The following is a 21,648-nucleotide window of genomic DNA, read 5'->3' as shown; positions in this document are numbered from 1 at the left end:
GGGTACACAGCAGGGCACGTCCTCCTAAGAAACTTCACTTGGGGGCTGGGAAGGTGGCTCAGTGGTAGAGCGCGTGCCTAGCATGCATGAAGCCCTGGGTTTGATTCCTCAGTACCACATACACAGAAAAAGCTGGGAGGCAGGGAAACGGTTCAGCAGCAGGGAGGGAGCACCGGTGGGCAGGCAGGAGGGCCGGGGAGCAATACTCACGAAATGGCCTCTTCACGGTTCTCGCCCCAGGAGAAGCAGTGCCCAAATTGGGAGTCAGCAAACTCATGTAGGCCTCCGGCGGCTGCCACGCTGAAGTAGCCCCATACATTCTTGCTGCTGCGGAAGTTCAGTTCCTGGACTGTCCCCGAGCTCGGCTTAAACCCCTGATGCCCCATTGGGGAAAAGCAAGATGGAAGAAGTCATTACTCTGGATATATTTTCACCAGAACTCAATTCTGGCAAGGGCCAGCAGCCCTACCTGCCCCCGCAACGTTTAGCCAACATTGTTATCTCCCGCTGTGGATCCATGTCTTTAAATATACATATGTACATATATAAATACATAGTTATATATAATATATAGAGAAAAGAGTTGGCTAGGAGGCTCAACTTTTACTTTGTATATATCAGTTACAAATACATTTAAAAGCCAGGCACCAGTGGTTCACACCTGCAAACCTAGCTAGGTAGGAGGCTGAGATTGGAGGATTAAGGTTCAAACCCAGCCAGAGGAAGGAAAATCCTTGAGACTCTCTCTTTTTTGTGTGTGTGACAGTTCTGGGGTTTGAACTCAGGGTGGGCACTGTCCCTGAGCTGCTTTTGCTCAAAGCTACTTGCTTTACCATTTGAGCCACAGCACCACTTCCGGCTTTTTCTGTGTATGTGGTACTGAGGAATCAAACCTGGGGCTTCATGCATGCTAGACAAGTGCTCTACCACTAGCCACATTCCCAGCCCCTTGAGACTCTGATCTACATTTAATCACCAGAAAAAGCAGCAAGTGTGACTATGCCTTACATGGTAGAGCACCCTTCTTGAACAAAAAAGCTAAGGAACAGAGCCTAGGTTCTAAGTTCAAGCCCCAGTATGAGCATAACACACATACAGACACACACACACACACACACACACACACACACACACACACCCCACACACACACACATATAAAATTTAGGGCTACATTCCAGTAGCTCAAGTGTAGAGCATCTGCTTAGCAAGGACAAGGGCCTGAGTTCTACCAAAACCCAAACAAAATATGTTACATGTGACATATATATACACACAGATCTATTTAATTTGAAGAAACAGGCATGATGGCACACACCTATGATCCCAGCACTAGGAAGGCTGAGAATTGCGAGTCTGAGGCCAGCCTAAGCTACGGAGCAACAGCCTGTCTCAAAAGTTATGTATGTGTATTAATTTCAAAAATGAGAGGAAGCTGGGCGCTGGTGGCTCATGCCTGTCATCCTAATTACTCAGGAGGCTGAGATCTGAGGATTGTGGTTCAAAGCCAGCCTGGGCAAGAAAGTCCATGAGACTCTGATCTTCAATAAACCACCAGAAAACCAGAAGTGGCACTGTGGCTCAAGTGGTAGAGCGCTAGCCTTAAGCTGAAGAGCTGAGGGACAGCGCCCAGGCCCAGAGTTCAAGCCCCACAACCAACAAAAAAAAAGAGAGAGAGAGAGGAAATAAAATGAAGTCAGAGTAAATTACCGAGACCCATGACAATCAGTTGGCAAGCATGTGAACTGTGACATGCCAGTGGCCCTTTACAAAATCTAGAAAGACAAGCCACAGAGGGAGTGTGGGACTCCATATTACAGACAAAGCACAGGGGGGGTCAGAATCCCAAGGACCTAGGCTCTGCACCGGATGAGCGCCAGATGGAGAGTTACCTACAAGACTCACCCACCTGGGCAGGCTCTCCAGGCAAGGTGTGAGGATCTGCGTGGTGCCTGGCACATGTCACAGGTAGAGGAAGCCGATTCAAACAAGACACGTTCCTTCCGTGCCTCATTTTCTTCATCACTGAGTTCAGAAGCCCACACACCCAGGGAGATAGAAGATGCTAGAAACCCGAGGGCCCCATACTTGCCTCGTCCGGGTTTTCGCTGGTGATCCTGGCTGCAATGACATGGCCCCTGGCGATTGGAGGGTTGGTGGGGGTCTCAAAGGAAATGGGCGTCACCCCCCATGGAGACTCTCCATAGAGAAGCCGGATGTCCTTCAGCCTGTACAGGGGCACACCCATGGCAACCTACAATGCAGAACCCATACCACCGAATCAGTTCCATCCCCTGGCAATCCCTGCCCCAAATGGCCCAGTGATGAAGGAAGAGGCTCAGTCAACAATTTCAGACATACGGAGCCTGTCTACAGGTTTCTGTAGTATAGTGGGATAGGAGAAGGAAGAGGAAAAATCTATAACGCAAGACAGCAGAGCAGACAGTGTGTGAAAAGAAGAAACAAAGTCACACAAGGAAACATGTGCATGGAAGAAAAACACCTGGACACCCAGAGCTACCAGGGTGGGAAGCGACTGGCTGTAATGCTCGGGCAGGAGGCTCTGTGAAGGTGACAGGGACACTGGCATGAAGAAGCAGCAAAACCCACACACTTGGGGGCTGGGAAGGTGGCTCAGTGGTAGAGTGCTCGCCTCACATGCATGAGGCCCTGGGTTCGATTCCTCAGCACCACATAAGCAGATAAAGCTGGAAATGGCGCTGTGGCTCAAGTGGTAGAGTGCTAGCCTTGAGCTGAAGAGCTGAGGGACAGCGCCCAGGCCCAGAGTTCAGGCCCCACGACTGGCAAAAAAAAAAAAAAACCCAGACACTTCTGGCCACCAGCTGTATGTTGCACATCTTCACAATTCACTGCTTGGACCTCTTCTCAGGATGCACTAAGAACGTGTGATCACTCTTGTAATAATTCTGACAGAATGTGATATGATCTGGAAGAAACCGCCAGACAGATCCAGATTCACAGACAGGCAGCCAAATGCTGCAAAAGTGCCAATGCTGCAGGAGGCCATAGGTTTGGTACCCAGCACACACACAAAAAAAGCCAATGGCAAGAGTGGAGAAAATGTAGCTGGGTATCGGTGGCTCACACATGAAATCCTAGCTATTCAGGAGGTTGAGATCTGGAAATCCATAGTTCAAAGCCAGTTCTCAGGCAGAAAAGTACTTACGACTCCATCTCTAAGCAAAATGTTAGACAGGAGGTGTGGCCCAAGTGATAAGAATATAAGCTATGAGCAAGATAGAGAGTGCAAGATTCTGAGTTCAAGCCCTTATGCCAACCAAAATTGAAACAAAGCAAACAACAACAACAACAAAAAAAAACTGTGATTGGGAAATACTGCAGATTAAAAAGACTCAAGAAGCATGACAATGAAATGCAAGGTGTCCTCCTGGGTTGGATTCTAGATTTCACACAAATAAAAGCAGCTGTAAGGCCTCTGAGGACACCAGGAAGCAGAGCATTGCTACTGGAGACAGCACAGTAACCAGGCCACAGCAATGCTCTCCTTCCCAAAGGAACCAGCTATATCACACACTACACTGGACTGCCTGTTCTTGGGACGCTTCACCTCTATTACAATATTTACGGGCCACCTCACAAAGGTTCAGCCCAATCATCCCCCAAAAGACTGACTCCAAAATGTTTCCCCAAAGAAATTATACAGACAAAAAAAAAAAAAGTATGTAGACTAATGAGGTATGGGGGAAAATAGGTAGGTAGGTAGGTAGGTTGGTAGTTGGATGGATGGATGGATGGATGGATGGATGGATGGATGGATGGATGGATGGATGGATGGCGATGTCCTAACTGGTGAATGTAGCTACAGGATGTATTATACACACAACTCTCCTGCAATTTTTAAAGAATATAAATACAGGCTGGGAATGTAGCTTAATGATAGAGTTGCTAGCCTAGCATGCATGAAGCCCTGGGTTCGATTCCTCAGTACCATATAAACAGAAAAAGCCAGAAGTGATGTTATAGCTCAAATGGTAGAGTGCTAGCCTTGAGCAAAAAAAGCTCAGGGACAGCATCCAGGCTCTGAGTTCAAGCCCCATGACTGGGGGGAAAAATATAAAGACATCAAGTAAAACAAAAAAAAAAAACAAACAAAAAACAATCTGGTGACGAGAAGAAGGGAAGGCATGAAGGCAAGAGGGAGGAACAGACAGAAAGAGAAAGAGAAGGAGGAAGGAAAGGAAGAACAGAGGAAGGATATATTAAATTTTTAAGAGTTCTTATGAACGCAGGAGTTCATACCTGCAGGTCATGTGTCTTCAATGTGACACTGTCCCCCAGGGGGTGTGGAAAAAAAATTTCCTCTTTATTTATCTGTGCAAAGCACAGATAAATTTATGGAACATGAATGCATACAGTATCTCAGTCAGGACAGCTCCCAGGAGAAGGATTGGAGACAATGTCTTTAAGATCTGATCATGAAATGAACGGTTAAGAAACATTTTTCTGGACGGTCAGCTAGGTGTGGGGCGAGAAGGCAGGAAGGGCTAATAGGAGCAGGAAGAGGGTGAGAGGCAAGGTAGGGGTGAGGTGGAGAGGATCTGCTCACCTGCAGCTGTGCAGCCGGCAGGTTGACGTCGGCAATCATCTCTGTACAGGGATGTTCGACCTGCAAGCGAGGGTTCAGCTCCAGGAAGTGGAAGCTGCCGTCCTGGCTGTACAGGTATTCCACGGTTCCGGCACTCACGTAGCCCACGGTCTTGGCCAAGAGCACCGCACACTGCAGGAAGAGGTATTGGTTTCCAGCAATTGCCTTAGGAATCAGAAGGGACTGTGGACTCCCTCGCCCAGTGCCCACTGATGACCTGTGATAAGGGAAACGCTTTGGGACCTCAGCAATCGGCCAACACCCACAATACACCTGTGTGGCCTTGAAATCCCTGCAGCCGCCCCCCCCCCTCCAGCCCCAGCTCTGTGAAGCATACCTGCTCCATGAACTCAAACACAGCTGCGGTGGCGATGGTAGCCGGCGCCTCCTCGATGATCTTCTGGTGGCGCCTCTGGATGGAGCAGTCCCGCCCAAACAGCGACACTGCGTTCCCATACTGGTCAGCTAGCACCTGGACCTCCAGGTGCCTCGCGTGCTGGGCCAGCTTCATGAGAAAGATGGGAGAGCCCGGGATCTCACTCTGCACCTGCAGGGGAAATACAGCTGCTGGCTCTCCATGGGGAAATCAGCTCCAGAAACTTCTGGAAGTCTTCAAAAGACAGCATCAAACAACAGCACTGATTTCTCTGTGATTCTGCAGTGTGTGTGTGTGTGTGTGTGTGTGTGTGTGTGTGTGTGTGCGCGCGTGCGTGCGTGCGTGCGTGCCAATACTGCAGCTTGAACTCAGGGCCTCTGTGCTCAAGAAAAAGACCCAATTACAAAGAGTATTTACATCTGACAGAGAAAAGACTGGGAGGGGATGAGGAAAGGAGCTTTTATTTACCCCAATATAACCCTGGACTTGTTTGAATTCTTACATTAGGAACATTAGGCTGGGGATGTAATTCAGCCAGGTCCTGAATTCAAAACCCATTAAATTAAAATTAAGTAAAAATTTATATATATAATATATATATATATGCATGTGTGTTCAGAGCCAAGTACAGTTCATGCCTGTAATCCAAGCTGCTCATAAGGTAGAGACCAAAAAGATCAGAGTTAGAAGCTAACCTAGACAGAAAGCTTAGTAAGACCCCATCCCAACCAATAAAGCAAAGCATGGTGCTGTGGGGGTGCCTATCACCCCAGCAATGTGAGGTGAGGGATAGTGGGAAGATAGAAGAACAGAAGCCCAGGCCCTGAGTTCAAGCCCCTGTACTGATGTGTACACACACACAAATCTTTAACACAAAGTTGGGACATAGCCCAGTGGCAAAGCATTTGTCTAGCATGCTGAAGGCCTAGGTTTGATTACTACCACCACTCACAAAAATAATAAAAGTAAAAAAAAAAAAAGGCCACAGACCCAGCTCCTGAAAACCCCTCCTGGAAGATCAGAAAATGATGCTGAGAGAACTCATCAGGTGGCCAACGAAAGACAAGACCCCCACGAGGGCGCAGGGACCGCTCACTTGTCTGAACAGCATGGGAAAATCCTCGGCGCTCTCAGCCTTACGAATTCCTTTCCCTCCACCACCTTCGGAAGCCTTGATCATCAATGGAAAACCAATCTTTTCTGCTGCCTGAGGGCCAAGGACAAACGAGCCTCTTCAGAGATGAGACAGGAACCAATCAACCACTACCAGGATGAGGAGGCAAGTCTAGCACCCAGGTCCCCGCACTAGCTCCGCCATTACCTCCAAGCCCTCGTCTACGTCCTTCACACAGCCCAGGCTGTAGACATCTTCGGGGACGTGGATGGGTGTCCCCTGCTGCAGGTTCTCCTCTGCCCACTCCACCGTCAGGCCTGGAGAGGCACAAAGCAGGCTGAGACCATCAGGCCCTGGGATGGCAGAATACACAGCCTGGGAAGCACCCAAGCTGCTCCGGACCAACAAAGCACAGAGCCATCCTTCCAGCCTCCTTTGCTGCCTCTTCCATGCCTTGAGACTGACCTGGCACTTGCCCCCCCATTCTCCCCCCCCCAGGAAATCAAGTTGACACCGCCTCTACCTAGAGCAACACGGACTGCACTCCAAAAAGAATCCCAACCACCCAAAGGAATCATTTTTTTTTCTTTTCAGGGGCCCTCTATTGGGTCTTGAACTCAGGACCTTGTGCTATTCACTGGGTAGTTTGTTGTTTGTGTGTGTGTGTGTGTGTGTGTGTGTGTGTTTTTAATTTAAGGGGGCATCTACCATTTGAGCTATACCCCCAATTCTGGTTAACTGGAGTTAAAGAATCTCATGGACTTTTCTGCCCAGTCTGGCTTCAAACCTCCATCCTCAGACCTCAGCCTCCTGAGTTGCTTGGATTACAGGTATGAGGCACCATGCCTGGCTAAACGTAAGAATTTCTAAAAGCACACTCCTGTTCCCCGACTAGACGGAGAGGTTCCCCTAAAACAAAGGCCAGAATCTCTTACCGCTTCCACTCCAGGGCAGGGTTGGGATCTGCAGGGTCTGAGCCACGATGGTGGAAGCAATCTTATCTCCTAAGGCCCACATGGCTTCACTGGGGGGACCTGGGGAGTCAGGGAAAGGACAGCAGAATGGACTCAGTCGGAAGACTCTGGAAGCCGAGTAGCAAATAAGCGCACAGTGGCAAGGCCAGATGGAGGGCAAAGGATGGGGAAAGAAAGGAGAGAAAGGCAGGAGGGAGAGGGGAAGGAAGAGAAGAGAAGAGAAGGGAGAAGAGAAGGGAAGGGAAGGGAAAGGAAGGGAGGGGAAAGGAAGGAAGTAAAGAGAAGGGGAGGGAAAGAGGGAAGGAAGAGAGGAAGGGAAGTAGAGAGGGAGGGAAGGAAAGAAGGAGGAAAGAAGGGAAGGAGGGAGGGAGGGAGGGAAGGATTCAGATCCAGCTCCCCGGGAGCTTTAATCTCACACCAGGTAAGGAAAGACTCAGCCACTCTGCTACTGCATCCACCAACATCTGGTCTGAAAACCTCTCTAGGTTATAACTCAGCTGTGTGGTGAACACATTCATTCACCCTGTCGGGAGGCAAAAGGCTAGGCGGAGGACACAAGCTAGCATGTAAAGAAAGAGCTGGACTGTGGGGTGGCGAAGTGTTTCTATGCGGACCAGGCTGCCGGCCTCCTGGGCCTGCAGGCTCTGTCACAGGGGACTCCACATCCCAGGACGGCCGCTCCTCATTCGATTTTTAACCTTTTTGGTCATTATTCCCGAATGAATGCGGTATACCACAGCTCTGCTGTGCAGCAAGCATTTTAAGTCATCTGACAGGGATAGCTGGGCAGGAGGTTGCACACAAATATAATGCTGCTTCATACAGGGAGGGGTCTGAGCGGCGGAGGACTTTGGTGTCTTTTGGGGAGTCCTGAAAGCGATACCCTGATGGCACTCATGATGTCCTGTGTTAACAAATGTACACAAGGACGGACTTAACAAGCATGTGCGCAAATAAAACTCCAGGCGCCTCCAAACAATAATTTTTTTTATCTAATCACGTCAGATGGTGATCAAGGAGTCAGGCCTGAGAACAACCCAGATAAACACGTGGTCCTCTCAAAAATATCACACACACACACACACACACAGAGAGTCAGAAATCTGAACTTGCCCACAACCATCAGACCAACAGAAACAACGACAGAGGGCTCCACTGGCCTCCTGTAAGTCTGCTGTGGTAACCATGGTGACATGGGCCCGCCCATCCCTGAGTCCACCTGGGCCTCATATGGAGAAGCAGAGGAAATGCTGAGCAAGCCTCCTCCCACCCCATGCCGCAGTGCTCACAACCCTGCTGGATGGAACCTTCTACCTAAGAAAGCAATCCCATGCTTGCACAGCAGCTCCGGAAGTTTGGGGTTTTCGGAAGCATGGCCCCAGCCAGCCCACACGGCCTGTAAATACAGAAAGGGATGAACTCAGATCCTTCCATCTTCAAGAACCCAGCCCCCATCCACCCAGAGCTCTGGGCCATGTCCTACGAACCACGCTGAACGGTGGAACTCAGCTGCTCCAGAGCTCAGGGCGCCACCCCGCTGTGGGCACCGGGGCCAGCCTTACCTGCACAGGGATCCTCTTGGCAATGTCCACAATCAGTTCCACGTTGGCATAGTTATTGTTATTCGGTCCTCCTGGTACAGGGACGTACTGGTCTGCCATCTTGATGTACTCTGGGATGGAGCAGGAAGGAAAGGGGAACAACTATGGAGAGACTGAAGTCAAGGCAACCACATTCTGGCCATGACGGCTGTGGACAAATGGAATAAAGTTGGAATAAAACTCAGTGCGGTTTTCATTCGGTGAAAACAAGGGTGCCCTGGAAAAGGCCTGGAAGAAGAGAAAGGAAGCAGACTGCCAAGATGGTGGAGGATTCGAGGCTGGCAGGGACATGAGGCCTACCTGCCCCAGGTAAAGGATGTGAAATTTCAGCACAGCATGGGGAAGGCCCACGGGATAATGCTCTGATCTCAAGGCCAGGGTTCCCATCCAGCCTGCGTCACATGCTGCTTAGGCAACGGTGGGCAAGTGGTAAACGTATACCCCTGGGTCTCAAATGGTTTCATCTGTCAAAGGGGGCTGAGAAACAAGCAAGGCTGTGACCACGCAGGGGATGATGCCGAGGTTGCTGGCACCAAGGATAGTGTTGTGGCCTCTGAAGCAGTGTATGTGTGCGTGTGTGTGTGTGTGTGTGTGTGTGTGTGCATGCACGCACATGCCAATACTAGAGGTTGAACTCAAGAGCCTCCCTCTTGGTTTTTGGGGAGGGTTTTTTTTGTTCATGCCTGGTGCTCTACCATGTGAGCCACACCTCCTATCCAGCTTTTTTACTGGCTAAATGGAGAGAGTCTTGCAGATTTTTCTGCTCAGACTGGCTTCCAATGGTGATTCACATCTCAGCTGCCTCAGGTGTGAGGACTACAGGTGTGAGCCACCAGCACCCCGGCTTCTGAGGCATTCTTAAAAGGGTATGATGAGACTCAAAAGATAATGTAGGCTGCTGTGTGGAGAAGGAGCTATAAAGAGACAAGACTCCTCAGGCAGCGGGAGAATCATCTAATACAGAGTGCTTCCTTTTAAGAGACATAGGTGAGCAAGTAGAAGACCAAACAAGTGACTGCAACATAGCAGAGAACAGCAGCAGGGGGAAACATCTGGAAAAATAAGACCCCAAGCTGCTAGAACAATGACAGGATTTCCATTCTGTGGAGTAACGACCACTGCTCTCTTCTAAGGCATATGGTTTGCTCTTGTGATCAGCAGGCATTGTCATTAAATAAGGAAGAAAGGAGCCAGGGGTGGGTGGCTCAGGCCTGTCATCCTACTTACTCTGGGGGCTGAGATCTGAGGATCACAGTTCAAAGCCAGACCAGACAAGAAAGTCCATGAGACTCTTAAATCCAATTAATCACCAAAAAGCCAAAAGTGGAGCTATGAGTCAAGTGGTAGAGCACTAGCCTTGGGCAAAAAAGCTTAAGGGACAGCGCCCAGGCCCTGAGTTCATGACACAGGACCAACATAAAACATATACATATATAAAGGAAGAGCAAATAAACATGGATTTGGGAAGGTATCTTGGGACTCTGGCACCAGGAGGAGGAGGAGGAGAGAGAGAGCAGGGAAAGATGACCAGGGGAGGGGTGAGGTTCCTGTACCTGCGTTGGCCTTGAGGTCCTCCGGGGTCACCATGACCACGAAGCGTATGGCTCTCTCATTGCGGAACATCTCATAGGCCCACCTGCGGATGGAACGCATGCACTTCACCGCAGCGATGCCGTTGTTGGCAATGAGCACCTGCACAGGTAAACCACAAAGGAGGCAGATGCACATCTACCTGTGCTGGCAGCTGCCTGACACCGCCACGCACATCTCATGAGGGCAGAGCCTGACGGCCCACAGCACTCCTCAACCACCCCTCACAGCCCAGCACTGAGCAGGTGCTCAAAGTCTGCCAGCCCTACGAATGGATGGCCGAGGGAATGGATAAAGAACGGATGATGGAGTGAATGGATGAGGGGACAAGAGGCAGGCTTTTTTTTTCTCCTTTGAATAATACAAATTTATTTTAGAAATCAAATATACACTTCCAATTTTCTATGTAAATCCAAATGTTTAGAAATTAGATTTAGTTACAATTTTAACTAGTGTGATTTTTACAACTGGGTGGCACTTACAGTTGAAATAAGAGTTGCTCTTGGCAGAAGTTATTTTAGCTTTTCATGCTTGACTGTCACACCACACTAAATATTTTTATTTTAGATAATATTTACTCAGACGAATAAAATATAATGGGACACTTGCTTAAGAAATGATTTGGGGGAAAAAAAGAAATGATTTGGGTTATAATCAAAGGAATGTAACTACAAATCTGTAGAAAGGCACTTGGCATGTAAAATTCCAATACAAAGCTACTCTCCAAAATTTTACAGATCTAAAGAATGACTCCTAGTTAACATGCTTTCTGCTTTAGTGCTTAAAAGAAGCGGCAGGCTTTTGAGCACTACTATGATCAACGCTGGCATTTCTTAGTGTTCAATACGTACCACACCGTAGTGCAAGCGTGTTTTACCTGCTTTTATCCTCACCACCTCCCTTTGAAAGAGGATTTTACCATTCTCCTAGCTAAGGGTTAGAGACACTCAAATTCAGCTGTGCTGCTCACATCTATCATCCCAGCTATGTGGAAAAAGGTCAGGGACAGTGCCCAGGACCTTATTACCAAAGCAAAGGTTGGAGAGGAGGGCAGGGGGAATGAATGGCCCCCTATCTGTTCTAGAACACTCTAGGAAGCCCAAGGAGAAGGGTCCAATGGCTGCTCTAATCCCCAGGCTGTGGCAGAGGACAAGCCAAGGTCGAGGTGAAGACAGAACGCGTACCAGGCCTCTTCCATCGCTCTGGCCTAAGCTCCTGGAAATTCAATGCCGGCCACAAGTTGGGCTGGCTGTGAAACGGTCTCTGGCCAAGTGTGGCAAAAACACACTTTCTGGATCCTTCCCAGGTGATTAAATCTGGGGCAGGGTGGAAGCATGCCTGTGTTCGGCCGGCCGGTCAGGCTGGGGAATCTGAAAACTGCACTACTGGGGTCCAACAGCCAGTTCAAATCCCAGCTTCTCAGCCTCAGTCTCTTCATCTGTAAAATCACTAACAGCACATGTGGGACGGCTGAATGAGACAGGACAATGTAGCGGAGGTGACGGGAGGCCTCCCACCCCACCCTCAATAAGCCATGCTGTTGCTGTGCTCAACTGCTCCCAAATAGATCAGACCAAGCCTCTGCAACCACGTGACCCAGGTTCAAATCCTGGCTCTGCCACTTTCTAGCCAACAACCTATGTCAATCTCTGTATGCAGTTCCGCTAGGAATACAGCAGGAAGCACCAAAGAGTAGGGTTCTTGGCTTTTGTGAGAGAGAAGAGGGATGGTGTGAGCATTCATAAATGGCAACTGGTCCAAACTGGGGGTGTCTGGGTTGTATGCGTCGTATCAAATAACCAGGAAAGCAGCCTTTCGTAAAAGCTGCTCAGGCTCTATGTCTACTCACAGGTCCAGGGGCCTCGGCCTCCCTCCCTGTGAAATGGGGCGACGCACCTGTGGCATCTGGCCATGGTGGGAGCCAAGAGCTCCACCAGCATTAAGTACAAGCGTCATCGGAAGATGGCCCCCACAGCCTGGGCGAGGGGAAGAGGGGTCCTTCCACTCCAGCCCAGCCCCACCCAGACCCCGTACCTTCTCGATGACCCGATCCCCACCAAATCGCGTGACGAACTCGGCCGGGGAGGCCACGGTGAAGTCTCGGTGCAGGTCCAGCTTCTTGTGCTCACGGCCCCGCCTCACGAGGTGGAGTCCTGACATGCTCGGCCTGTGGAGAAAGACAGAGCCATGGGAGAGCGGGAAGAGCTCCGTGCAGAGGGAGTGAAGGCAATGGAGCAGCCCAGAGCTCCAGGCTGCCACCATGTTCACCTCCCAGGGACCCTGAGGCCATCAGTGAGGAGACGGGGGGAGGGGGGGGGAACCGAAGCCTGGGTTGGTGCATGAACTCAGACAGTGCGGATCCTCTTCACCTGCCCGCTCCTAATTTAGGAATAAAAAAAAAAAAAAGCCAAGCACCAGAGGTTCATGCCTGTGTTAAGTATATTATAGACTTCCTTTCTAGTTATACAATACCACCCATCTTCTGTAAGATGGAGTCTCATGAACCTCTTTGCCCAGGCTGGCCTTGAACTGTGATTCCCCAATCACTGTCTCCCAAGTAGTTGGGATTACAGACGTCAGCCATCATATCATAACAGTATCATTCCACTTCAGACGCCATCTATGACCTTCCCATCTGGAGAGATGAGGCTTTAGCTCTTCCATGCAACCTCATCCACTTCCCTCCCCAGCTGGCCAACAGCTCCAGCTGTCATTTGCTGTATTAGCTGCAGGAGCAGGGAAAGGGAAGGGAAAGGTAAAAAGGGTGTCGGGCACAAAATAAAACAGTTACATCAGTCGGGTGCTGGTGGCTCACGCCTGTAACCCTAGCTACTCAGGAGGCTGAGATCTGAGGATCACTGTTCAAAGCCAGCCCGGACAGGAAAGTCCCTGAGATTCTTTTCTCCAATGAACCACCAGAAAACTGGAAGTGGCACTGTGGCTCAAGTGGTAGAGTGCTCGCTTTGAGCTAAAGAGCTCAGGGACAGAGCCCAGGCCCAGAATTCAAGCCCCATGACTGACAACAAACAAACAAACAAACAAATAAATAAATAAATAAAAATAAACAGTTGCTTCAACACACCAAGCCAGGAGGGTGGGAGACTATGGATCTAACCTTAGCCCTATCCGCAAGAGCACCAAGCCCTGGAGTCGCCTGGTCCGTGGAGCCCAGGTCCTGCTCTCTATTTAAATGCTCTCCCCATCTGACCATGACCCTGTTCCTTTGTTCCTGAAAGTCTGCCATTTCCCTTTTCCACACACACAATCACCCATCAGTTTGACCTAAAGCACAGTGGAGAAAACTCCATTCTGCGGCTGGGGGGGGGACACCATTCACAGTCGCCATTTTGATTTCTAAGGTGGTGACAGAGCCCCTTCATCCTGCAAACCCTAAGCTGTCATTATGAACCCCAAATGCGAATAGATAAACCTGCCAGGTGGCCTTATGTCTGGTCCAGTCTCTAAGCAAGTGGCTATTTTAATTCTTTTGGACAATGCTGGAGACCAACCGAGGTTGGCTTCAGACAGCCCAACCTCCAGCCAGCCTTTGCTTCAGTTGAAGGACAACTCTGCTATGCCCTAAGCCTTCAACCCAACCCGAAGCCGGGCAACAGGACAAGCTGAAACTGGAAATGGCTTCGGGTAGCAGTCAACAACAGAGGTGCCAGCCAAACAGCACTCCGTTGTCAGCAGGAGGAACAGGGGGCACTGAACTGAGAGGACAGGAAGTGAGCAGGCTCAGAGGTCAGGGTTGGGGTGGTAAGGTGTCTCCTCACTGGCTCCAGATAAGACTGAGGATCAGAGATTCTCTGAGATAAATGAAAGCATTTCCTATTGATTAGGCTAAAAAAAAAATAGTAACAACATCTGTAATCCTAGCTATTCAAGAGTCTGAGATCTAAAGATCATGGTTCAAAGCCAGCCTCTGCAGGAAAATCTGTGAGACTCTTAAGTAGAATTGTGTGGCTCCAAGTGGTAGAGGGCTAGCCTTGAGCAAAAAAAAAGCTGAGGGACAGTGAATTTAAGCAATTTTCACAAATGACAAAAGAAGGAGGAGAAGGAGGCGGAGGAGGAGGTGGTGGAGGAGGAGGAGGAGGAAGATTCAACCTGGGCTGGTCACTCCTGCGTGTAATCTAGCTACTCAGGAGACTGAGATCCGAGGATCGAGGATCAAAGTTAGCCTAAATAAGAAAGTCCGTGAAACTCCGTTCAGGGACAGTGCCCAGGATCTGAATTCAAGCTCTAGTCACATATAAACATGTGTGCATGCGCATGCGCGTGCCCACACACACACACACACACACACACACACACACACACACAAATATAATAGGGCTTGCCCACAATGGAGCTCACAACTCTGTACCATCTGTTGTTCTCACTCTGTAAGAAGGCCATTACAGCAGCCCAAGGGTGGTACACAGGCCCCTGGCCACATCCAACCCTCAGATTTACCACCTTCTCCTCCCTCCCATGAAGCAGAAGGGGACAAACACTCCCACTGACAGATGATGGGAGCAAAGGTACTTTCTGGGCCAAATGTTTGTCTTATCATAAAGCAAGAAGGGACATTGTGTAGTCCAGCAGATAACTTCAAAACGTATCTTTTCAACAACACAAAACTAGGCTTCCTGGGGCCGAGGGTAAGGGTCCAATGCAGAGTGCCCGCAAGCAAGAGCGAGACTCTGAGTTCAAACCCTAGCGCTGCCAAAAAAAAAAAAAAAAGAAGAAGAAGAAGAAGAAAGAAAAAGGCTCCCAGACCAACAGACCCTTAGGAAAGGTTTCAGGCCACACACTAGTCCAGATCATCAAGGCAGGGGTGAATAAGCTGAGACCCATGAACCAAACCCAATTGTCCAGGAGCTTCTGTACCCTGACAGGTCAAGAAAGGGGTTCACACTGGAAAAAAAAATCCAAAGAATCCTATTTTGTGACACACGAAAATTAAGTGAAATTCCAAACTCAGCTCATTTGGAAACATTGCTTGATTGTAGTTAAGGCTGAAGGAAAGAGCAGAGTGAGCTGGTGGAGACCATATGGCTACAAAGCTGAAAATATTTACTATTTGGTCCCTCACAAAAACAGAGGGCTGCCCCGCCCCCCAAGCCAGGAAGCTGTCTGCAGCCCTGACATGAATTGCTTGAAGGAATCCAGTTGATGAGGTACAAATGGCTAACAGATCTCTGAAGAAAGGCTCCACATCCTTAGCCATCTGGGAAATGTAAATCAGAACCATACTAAGAGACCTGGGAAGGTAGCTCAGTGGTAGAGTGCTTGTGTAGCATGTGTGAAATCCTGGGTTTGATTCCTCAGTACCACATAAACAGAAAAAGCCAAAAGCGGTGCTATGGCTCAAGTAGTAGAGCACTAGTCTTGAGCACAGAAAGGCTCAGGGACAGTGCCCAGGCTCCAAATTCAAGCCCTAGGACTGGCAAAAACAAAAACAAAAAAACCACTAAGATTCCACCTCACCCTAGTCAGAATGGCCATCATCAAGAAAACAAACAGCACTGAATGCTGGGGAGGGGATCTAGGGGAGAAAGAATCCATACACACTGCCAGTGGAAATGATAACCCCACCAACATACCATTCCTGGAGAGTAATCAACAGAGAAGAGAGAAACCTGTACACCACCATCTGTCACAGCACTGTGCACAGTAGCCAAGCTGTGGGGTCAGGCTGGGTGCCCATCTGATGAGTGGATCAAGGATACACGGAAATGATATACATACAACAGAGTGCTATTCAGCCCTAAAGAAGAATGAAATGATGCTGTTTACTGGAGGGGCAGGGAATGGGTGGAACTGGAGATCATCATGTTGAGCAAGGTAAGTCAAACTCAAAAAAGCCAAATATTGGAAGTGGTGCTGTGGCTCAAAGTGGTAGAGTGCTAGCCTTGAGCAAAAAGAGCTTAGGGACAGTGCCCAGGCCCTGAGCTCCAGGCCCACAACAACAATAAAAAAGCCAAATATTGCATGTTTTCACTCATATGTGGAATCCAGACCTAAAATGATATGATAGTGGGGGGAAGGGGAGGAAAAGGAGGAGGAAATATAAGCTGGGAGGGAACCAGTTCTGTTTTTGTTTGTTTGCTTTTTTTATTTTTTTTTAGCAAGTTCTGGGGCTTGAACTCAGGGCCTGGGCATTGTTTCTAAGCTTCTTTTGCTCAAGGCTAGCACTCTACCACTTGAGCCACAGTACCCTTTCTGGCTTTTTCTGTGTACGTAGTACTGAGGAATCAAAGCCAGGGCTTTGTGCATGCTAGGCAAGCACTTTACCACTAAGCCACATTCACAGCCCAAGTACTGGGTTTTGAACTCAGAGCCTTGAGCTTGCTAAGAAGATGCTCTACCATTTGAGCCACTTGTGACAGAAAACAAAACCACAGATAAAAGGACAGTCATACTGACAAGATGTCTACCTGAATTACCCCCACTGACCGCCACTGGGAGGTAGAGATCCTGCTTCCCACAGACTTCAAAGGGTCCATTCCTGCTACCCAAGGATGGTTCATATACACATATATGTGTGTACATGGGAGGTTTACAGACACAGGAAGTGACTGGACTACAAGATGTTTTTCAACATGCTGGGGGGGAAAAAGGCAGCTTAAATTTTAAGATGCATCCTGTTACAGCAACACCCTGGACATCATGGGGTAAAGCAGGGTTGCAAAGCATTTCTGGCAATCCATAATATTTCAAGTGTTCTGGGCCAGTTCTGTCCTCTAAACAATTCCACCAATCAAGCACGAAAGGACCCACAGACTAATGCAAGTTAATGATGTGGCTATCTTCCAATAAAACTTTATTTGTGGGCCAGGCATCAGTAGCTCACATCTGTAATCCCAGCTACTCAGAAGGCTGAGATCTGAGGATCACAACTCTTTATATTGTCAATAAACCACCAAAAAGCCATAGTGGTGCTGTGGCTTACGTGATAGAACACTAGCCTTGAGCAAAAAAAAGCTCAGGGATGGCACTCAAGCCCTGATTTCAAGCCCCAGGACTGGCACACACACACACACACACACACACACACACACACAAGCAAATTACAACAGTCTACTATATTCTGCATGATACCTCTTTTTCTTCCTTCCTTCCTAACTTCCTTCCTTCCTCTCCCCCCCCTTCCTTTGGTGCCAGTACTGGGGCTTCAACTCAGGGCCTTGCATTCTGACATTGCTTTTCCACTCAAGGCGGGTGCTCTGCCACTTGAGTCACACCTCCACTTCCAGCTTTTTGCTAAGTGGAGATAAGAGTCTTTCAGAGATGTCTGCCTAGGCTGTCTTTGAACCTTGCTCCTCAGATCTCAGCTTCCTGAGTAGTAAGGCTTACAGGCATGAGCCATCAGTGCTGGGAACATGATTCAACTTTATACATTAAAACCTCTGCACCTACCACTACAAAGACACACCACTGTGGGTCACTGGAGGAGGAATTATGGTGACTCACATTCCTCCTTTCTGTTTATCTCTGAGTTTCTGAATTTCTAACAGCAAATACAGCATCACTTTGGCAACAGTTTAAAAGTATAACAAAATGAAAAGAAAAAGGCAAAATCATGTCTGGGTGGGACTAAGACGCTCAGGGACTCCGAGATGCCTATGAGTCTGATCAGAAAACGCGCTTCCATAGGAATGCCAGCCTCCAGTCCGGGTCTCCCCAGGGTTTCCATTTCAAAAAGTCAGGTCTGGCCTCCTCCTCCTGCTCCAGCCAAGGCCTGACAGAGTTTGCAAAGTGGGTTCCATCTGCCCAACAGCCGAAGTTAAGCTTGTATTTCTTTGGTTGGGGAGGGGGGGGCAAAGGAAAAGGGGGTGCTAAGAGCACATACAGCCTGACCTGGGACTTGGAGGGAAGGGGGCTTGCATGAGTTTGTAAGAAGCAACAGTCACAAAAAATTGCAGGCTTACTTACTTCTCGGGGCGATCAGAGAAGCAGACCTTGCACTTGGCCGGGCTCATGTTGACCGACCCGCCGGCCAATCCCACCCGGCTCCTGCAGGGGCGCAGAGCACGCACCCCTGAAGCCCTTAAAGCGGACCCCAGCCCTGAGGCCCATCAGGGTAGCCGGGTCACGACCGAGAGGCCGAGGCACTGTCCTAAAGCGCCTGAGGCCGCGTCTGGCGACTGCGGGCGGACATCCAACTCGGTGCTGCGCCTGCTCCATCCCGAAATGCCCCCCCCTGCACAAGCCTGCGCGGGGGACCCATGTGCCCGCCCTGGCTCCGCCCCGCCCCGCCCGGGAAGGCACGCCCACCAAAGCCCCGCCCCGGGGCAGGCCACGCCCCTGGTGTAGGCCACGCCCCCTGCGCCACTCCAGCCCTGCCCCGCCTCCCCATGGCTGACCGCGGTTGACCTTGAGCACCCGAGGAAGAACAATTAAAAAACTCCCCGCCTTTGCTCTCCTGCTCCATTTAAAACAGAATTAAAGATTGCCTACCCCTACATGTGGCCCTATTCACACACACGCACGCGATGGGAGACATTGCAAATGAGAGCCCGCATTGCCAGGTCAACTTCTGGCTTCCAAACTCCCGTCTTGGCTGATTTTTTCACTTCGACCCCCAGGGGTAGGTTTTTGCCGCACCTTCCTCTCCTCCTTCTCCCGCTCTCCTTCTCTCGCCCCCGATCCTAAATAGACTCCGACCGAGGTTAAGATCCAGTTTATTCCCAATACACAAAGGAAGGAAGGAAGGAAGGACAGAAGGTTCCTTCTTCCAGCAATATAACGAAGGACAAAGACCCAAACCAACCCCTGCCTAAAGCACGGTAGAACTATCAAGAGATGCACCCGGGTTTGACGAAGTCTGCCTAAGGTCTGCTACACTTTTTATTTAGCACCATCTCAAGCACAGTAAAATAAATCAATAAGATCGCGATAAAAATATTTAATCATAATAATGACACATAACCTATGTTCATAAAAGCAAGCAAGAAAGAAAAAAAAACCCGCGAATACTGGCCCAAAAGATAAAATTCCCTGCAGAAGAACCACCAGGGCCACGCCTGAGGGAGTGCTAAATTCATACCACAAAGTGAACAGCAATCCCTGCCACACCCACAAGCTCTTAAATAACATTGCAGTAACTGTTTCTAGAAAGCTCTCTAGGATAGTAGCTTCACCTGACCTCCCACCTACCCCACCCCCCAAAAAAAACCCTCTTTAGGGCGATTTTTTTTTTCTTTTTGGTTTATTTAGACAGAACTCTAGAGTTCAGGGATTACCTACACACAACCATCATTCATCAGCTAAGGTGTTTTGTTTATCGTGTTTTTTTTAAATTAATTTCAAACAAATACTAAAAGGGAAATGAAGATAATTGCAAAGCATTCCTGCCTTACTCAAACCCAAATAGAAGAGGGCTGGTTTCCTTGTATTGTTCTAGATTTTTATTCTTCTTCCAAACTCTGCCCTGGAATACAGCCAGAAGGACTGACACACTGTACTCCAGCAGGTCCTTAACGGTGACTGACACACCTAATCTCACCAGGTCCTGAAAGGTGACGGACACAGCTAATGCCACCAGGGCCTCAGGAAAGGGATTTCATTTACATGGGCATAGAGCATGAGAGCCATCTTGTTTCCTTTTTTTTTTTCCCTAACCCTCTGTTTCCCAGGCTGGTCTTCGACTCCTACATAATGATTATTAACTATTTGGGGACCTCCCCCTCTCTTTCTCTCCCTCCCTCTCTCCCCCTACTACACATACAAGTAAGTTGAAACATTTTCTGTGTTTCCAGACTGAACATTACAGTCCCCAGTCCTTTACTGAAACTGCAAGGAGTTTCAGAACATGGAATTTTTTTTTTAGGAAGATGAAATTTTATACTCTGTATCCATGTTAGTATTTCAGCAACAGAAAATAGGAAAAATATTCACACAAGCAAAAGGAATCAAAAGACTCTTAAATAATTCACACGGATTCGGGACAGGTTTCATCAGTGAAAAAGTTCACCAGTTATAGAGAACCTTGAGTTTTATAAGCTTCAATACTAGCTCCGAGTAATCTTGAGCCTACCCTGTCCCGGGTTGCCTACCCTGCAGCAGTGTGCATCCTAAGCTGCTAGGGAAACAAGATGGTGAGAAGAGACTTTGGACCTGGGCATCTCAGAGCTTACTGATGCTTCTTTCACAGGGCAGGACCATCCTGAACAGCAGGCTTGGGGGGGAGACCTCCTTTCAGAGACTGTGTGAGCAACTCTTTTGCTACATCCTGTCATGTTCCCTTCAGCTCCATTTCTAAGAGTTGTATGGGAGTTCTAACCCTCAAAGATCCTTTCCAAGACCAAGGACAGGACAGGACATTCTCAACGCTTGACCTGAGATGAACCCAAGGGAAGGTTTCTCTTCTAAGAGAAACCAGAACAGAGTACACAAAGTCCATAATGGTAGCCAGCACTCATCGGGTGAGAAAAAGGGAGAAACTTTGACTTCCTGTAATGATATTAAAGACAAAAGAAAAACCCAAAATTGCAGCTTAACTCCTAAAATTGGAACTTAACTCCAGGATAGTCTACAAAGTTATACAATATATGCAAGAAAGCTTTTATGGGAATAAAATATTACTGTTGCTAAAGACCAGCAAGAGGCCCATTCATCTATTCATCCTTCATCCATTTCTTCATCCATCCATCCATCCATCCACCCATCCATCTCCATACTTGTTCAAGTGTTTTTCACATCCTGATATACAGGATTTGGTGAGGCAAGCCCACATTGCTCACTTCATTCATGCATTTCATAGTCTGTAATAGACAAAGCAGTGGGGAAATAAACAGACCATTGCCAACCTAGCCCTGAATTCATGGACTTTGCCCAGCAGTGTAAGAAGGAAGGAAACCAGCATAAAACAAATAAGTACAGACATACTCTCCAGGAGGGAGACAAAACACAAAAACTGGAGCAATAATGAAATGAGGGGCTGGGATGGGGGCATATTTTAAAGGTGGGGCAGTGACAGGGAAGGCCCATCAGAGGAGGTAATTCTGGATAGAAGGACCCTCTAATGAATTTCCAGCATCCAGGGAAAAACACAAATTGAAGACCTTGCTCCTTAGTCAACAGTGAAGAATTGTAAGATGGTGGGTGCAGAGCATGTGATCCTTCTCAGTGCAAGGTAGACCAGTTGGCCATGATGGGAGTTTGAGACATAAAAGGGCATTTCACTGAGTTTAGTGGTAGCAGCAGGTACACAGTCCCAAAGAGAGGACTGAGGCTGAGTCTCAGTGAGAGTGAGGATGGAGGAGGAAGAAAAAGGTCCCTTTAAAGATGGCTTCAGAGAAAGCTTGTGCCCAGGACGCAAGCTTTAACACGGGCATTTTCCATCCATGCTTGCTAGTCTCCTACTAGGGAGCATCAGGAA

General features: G+C 48.7%; 1 protein-coding gene across 1 annotated transcript in view; it reads right to left on the bottom strand.

Annotated features, from left to right (window-relative positions):
- Positions 1 to 21,648, bottom strand: part of Acacb (acetyl-CoA carboxylase beta) — a 66,801-nt gene that overhangs the window by 43,649 nt on the left and 1,504 nt on the right. The window contains exons 2-12 of the mRNA XM_013014316.1: positions 12,315 to 12,447; positions 10,244 to 10,382; positions 8,652 to 8,761; positions 8,404 to 8,485; positions 7,051 to 7,149; positions 6,323 to 6,432; positions 6,098 to 6,208; positions 4,963 to 5,172; positions 4,587 to 4,757; positions 2,091 to 2,252; positions 211 to 374 (exon numbers count right to left, since the gene is read on the bottom strand). Of these exons, the coding sequence (XP_012869770.1) occupies positions 211 to 374; positions 2,091 to 2,252; positions 4,587 to 4,757; positions 4,963 to 5,172; positions 6,098 to 6,208; positions 6,323 to 6,432; positions 7,051 to 7,149; positions 8,404 to 8,485; positions 8,652 to 8,761; positions 10,244 to 10,382; positions 12,315 to 12,447 (1,491 nt within the window). The remainder of the gene's footprint in view (positions 1 to 210; positions 375 to 2,090; positions 2,253 to 4,586; positions 4,758 to 4,962; positions 5,173 to 6,097; positions 6,209 to 6,322; positions 6,433 to 7,050; positions 7,150 to 8,403; positions 8,486 to 8,651; positions 8,762 to 10,243; positions 10,383 to 12,314; positions 12,448 to 21,648) is intronic.

This window comes from Dipodomys ordii, unplaced genomic scaffold, assembly GCF_000151885.1.
Source record: "Dipodomys ordii isolate 6190 unplaced genomic scaffold, Dord_2.0 Scaffold23, whole genome shotgun sequence".
Classification (NCBI taxonomy): Eukaryota; Metazoa; Chordata; class Mammalia; order Rodentia; family Heteromyidae; genus Dipodomys; species Dipodomys ordii.
The sequence above is the reverse complement of the archived record's forward strand: the minus strand, read 5'-3'. Positions and strand labels throughout refer to the sequence as shown.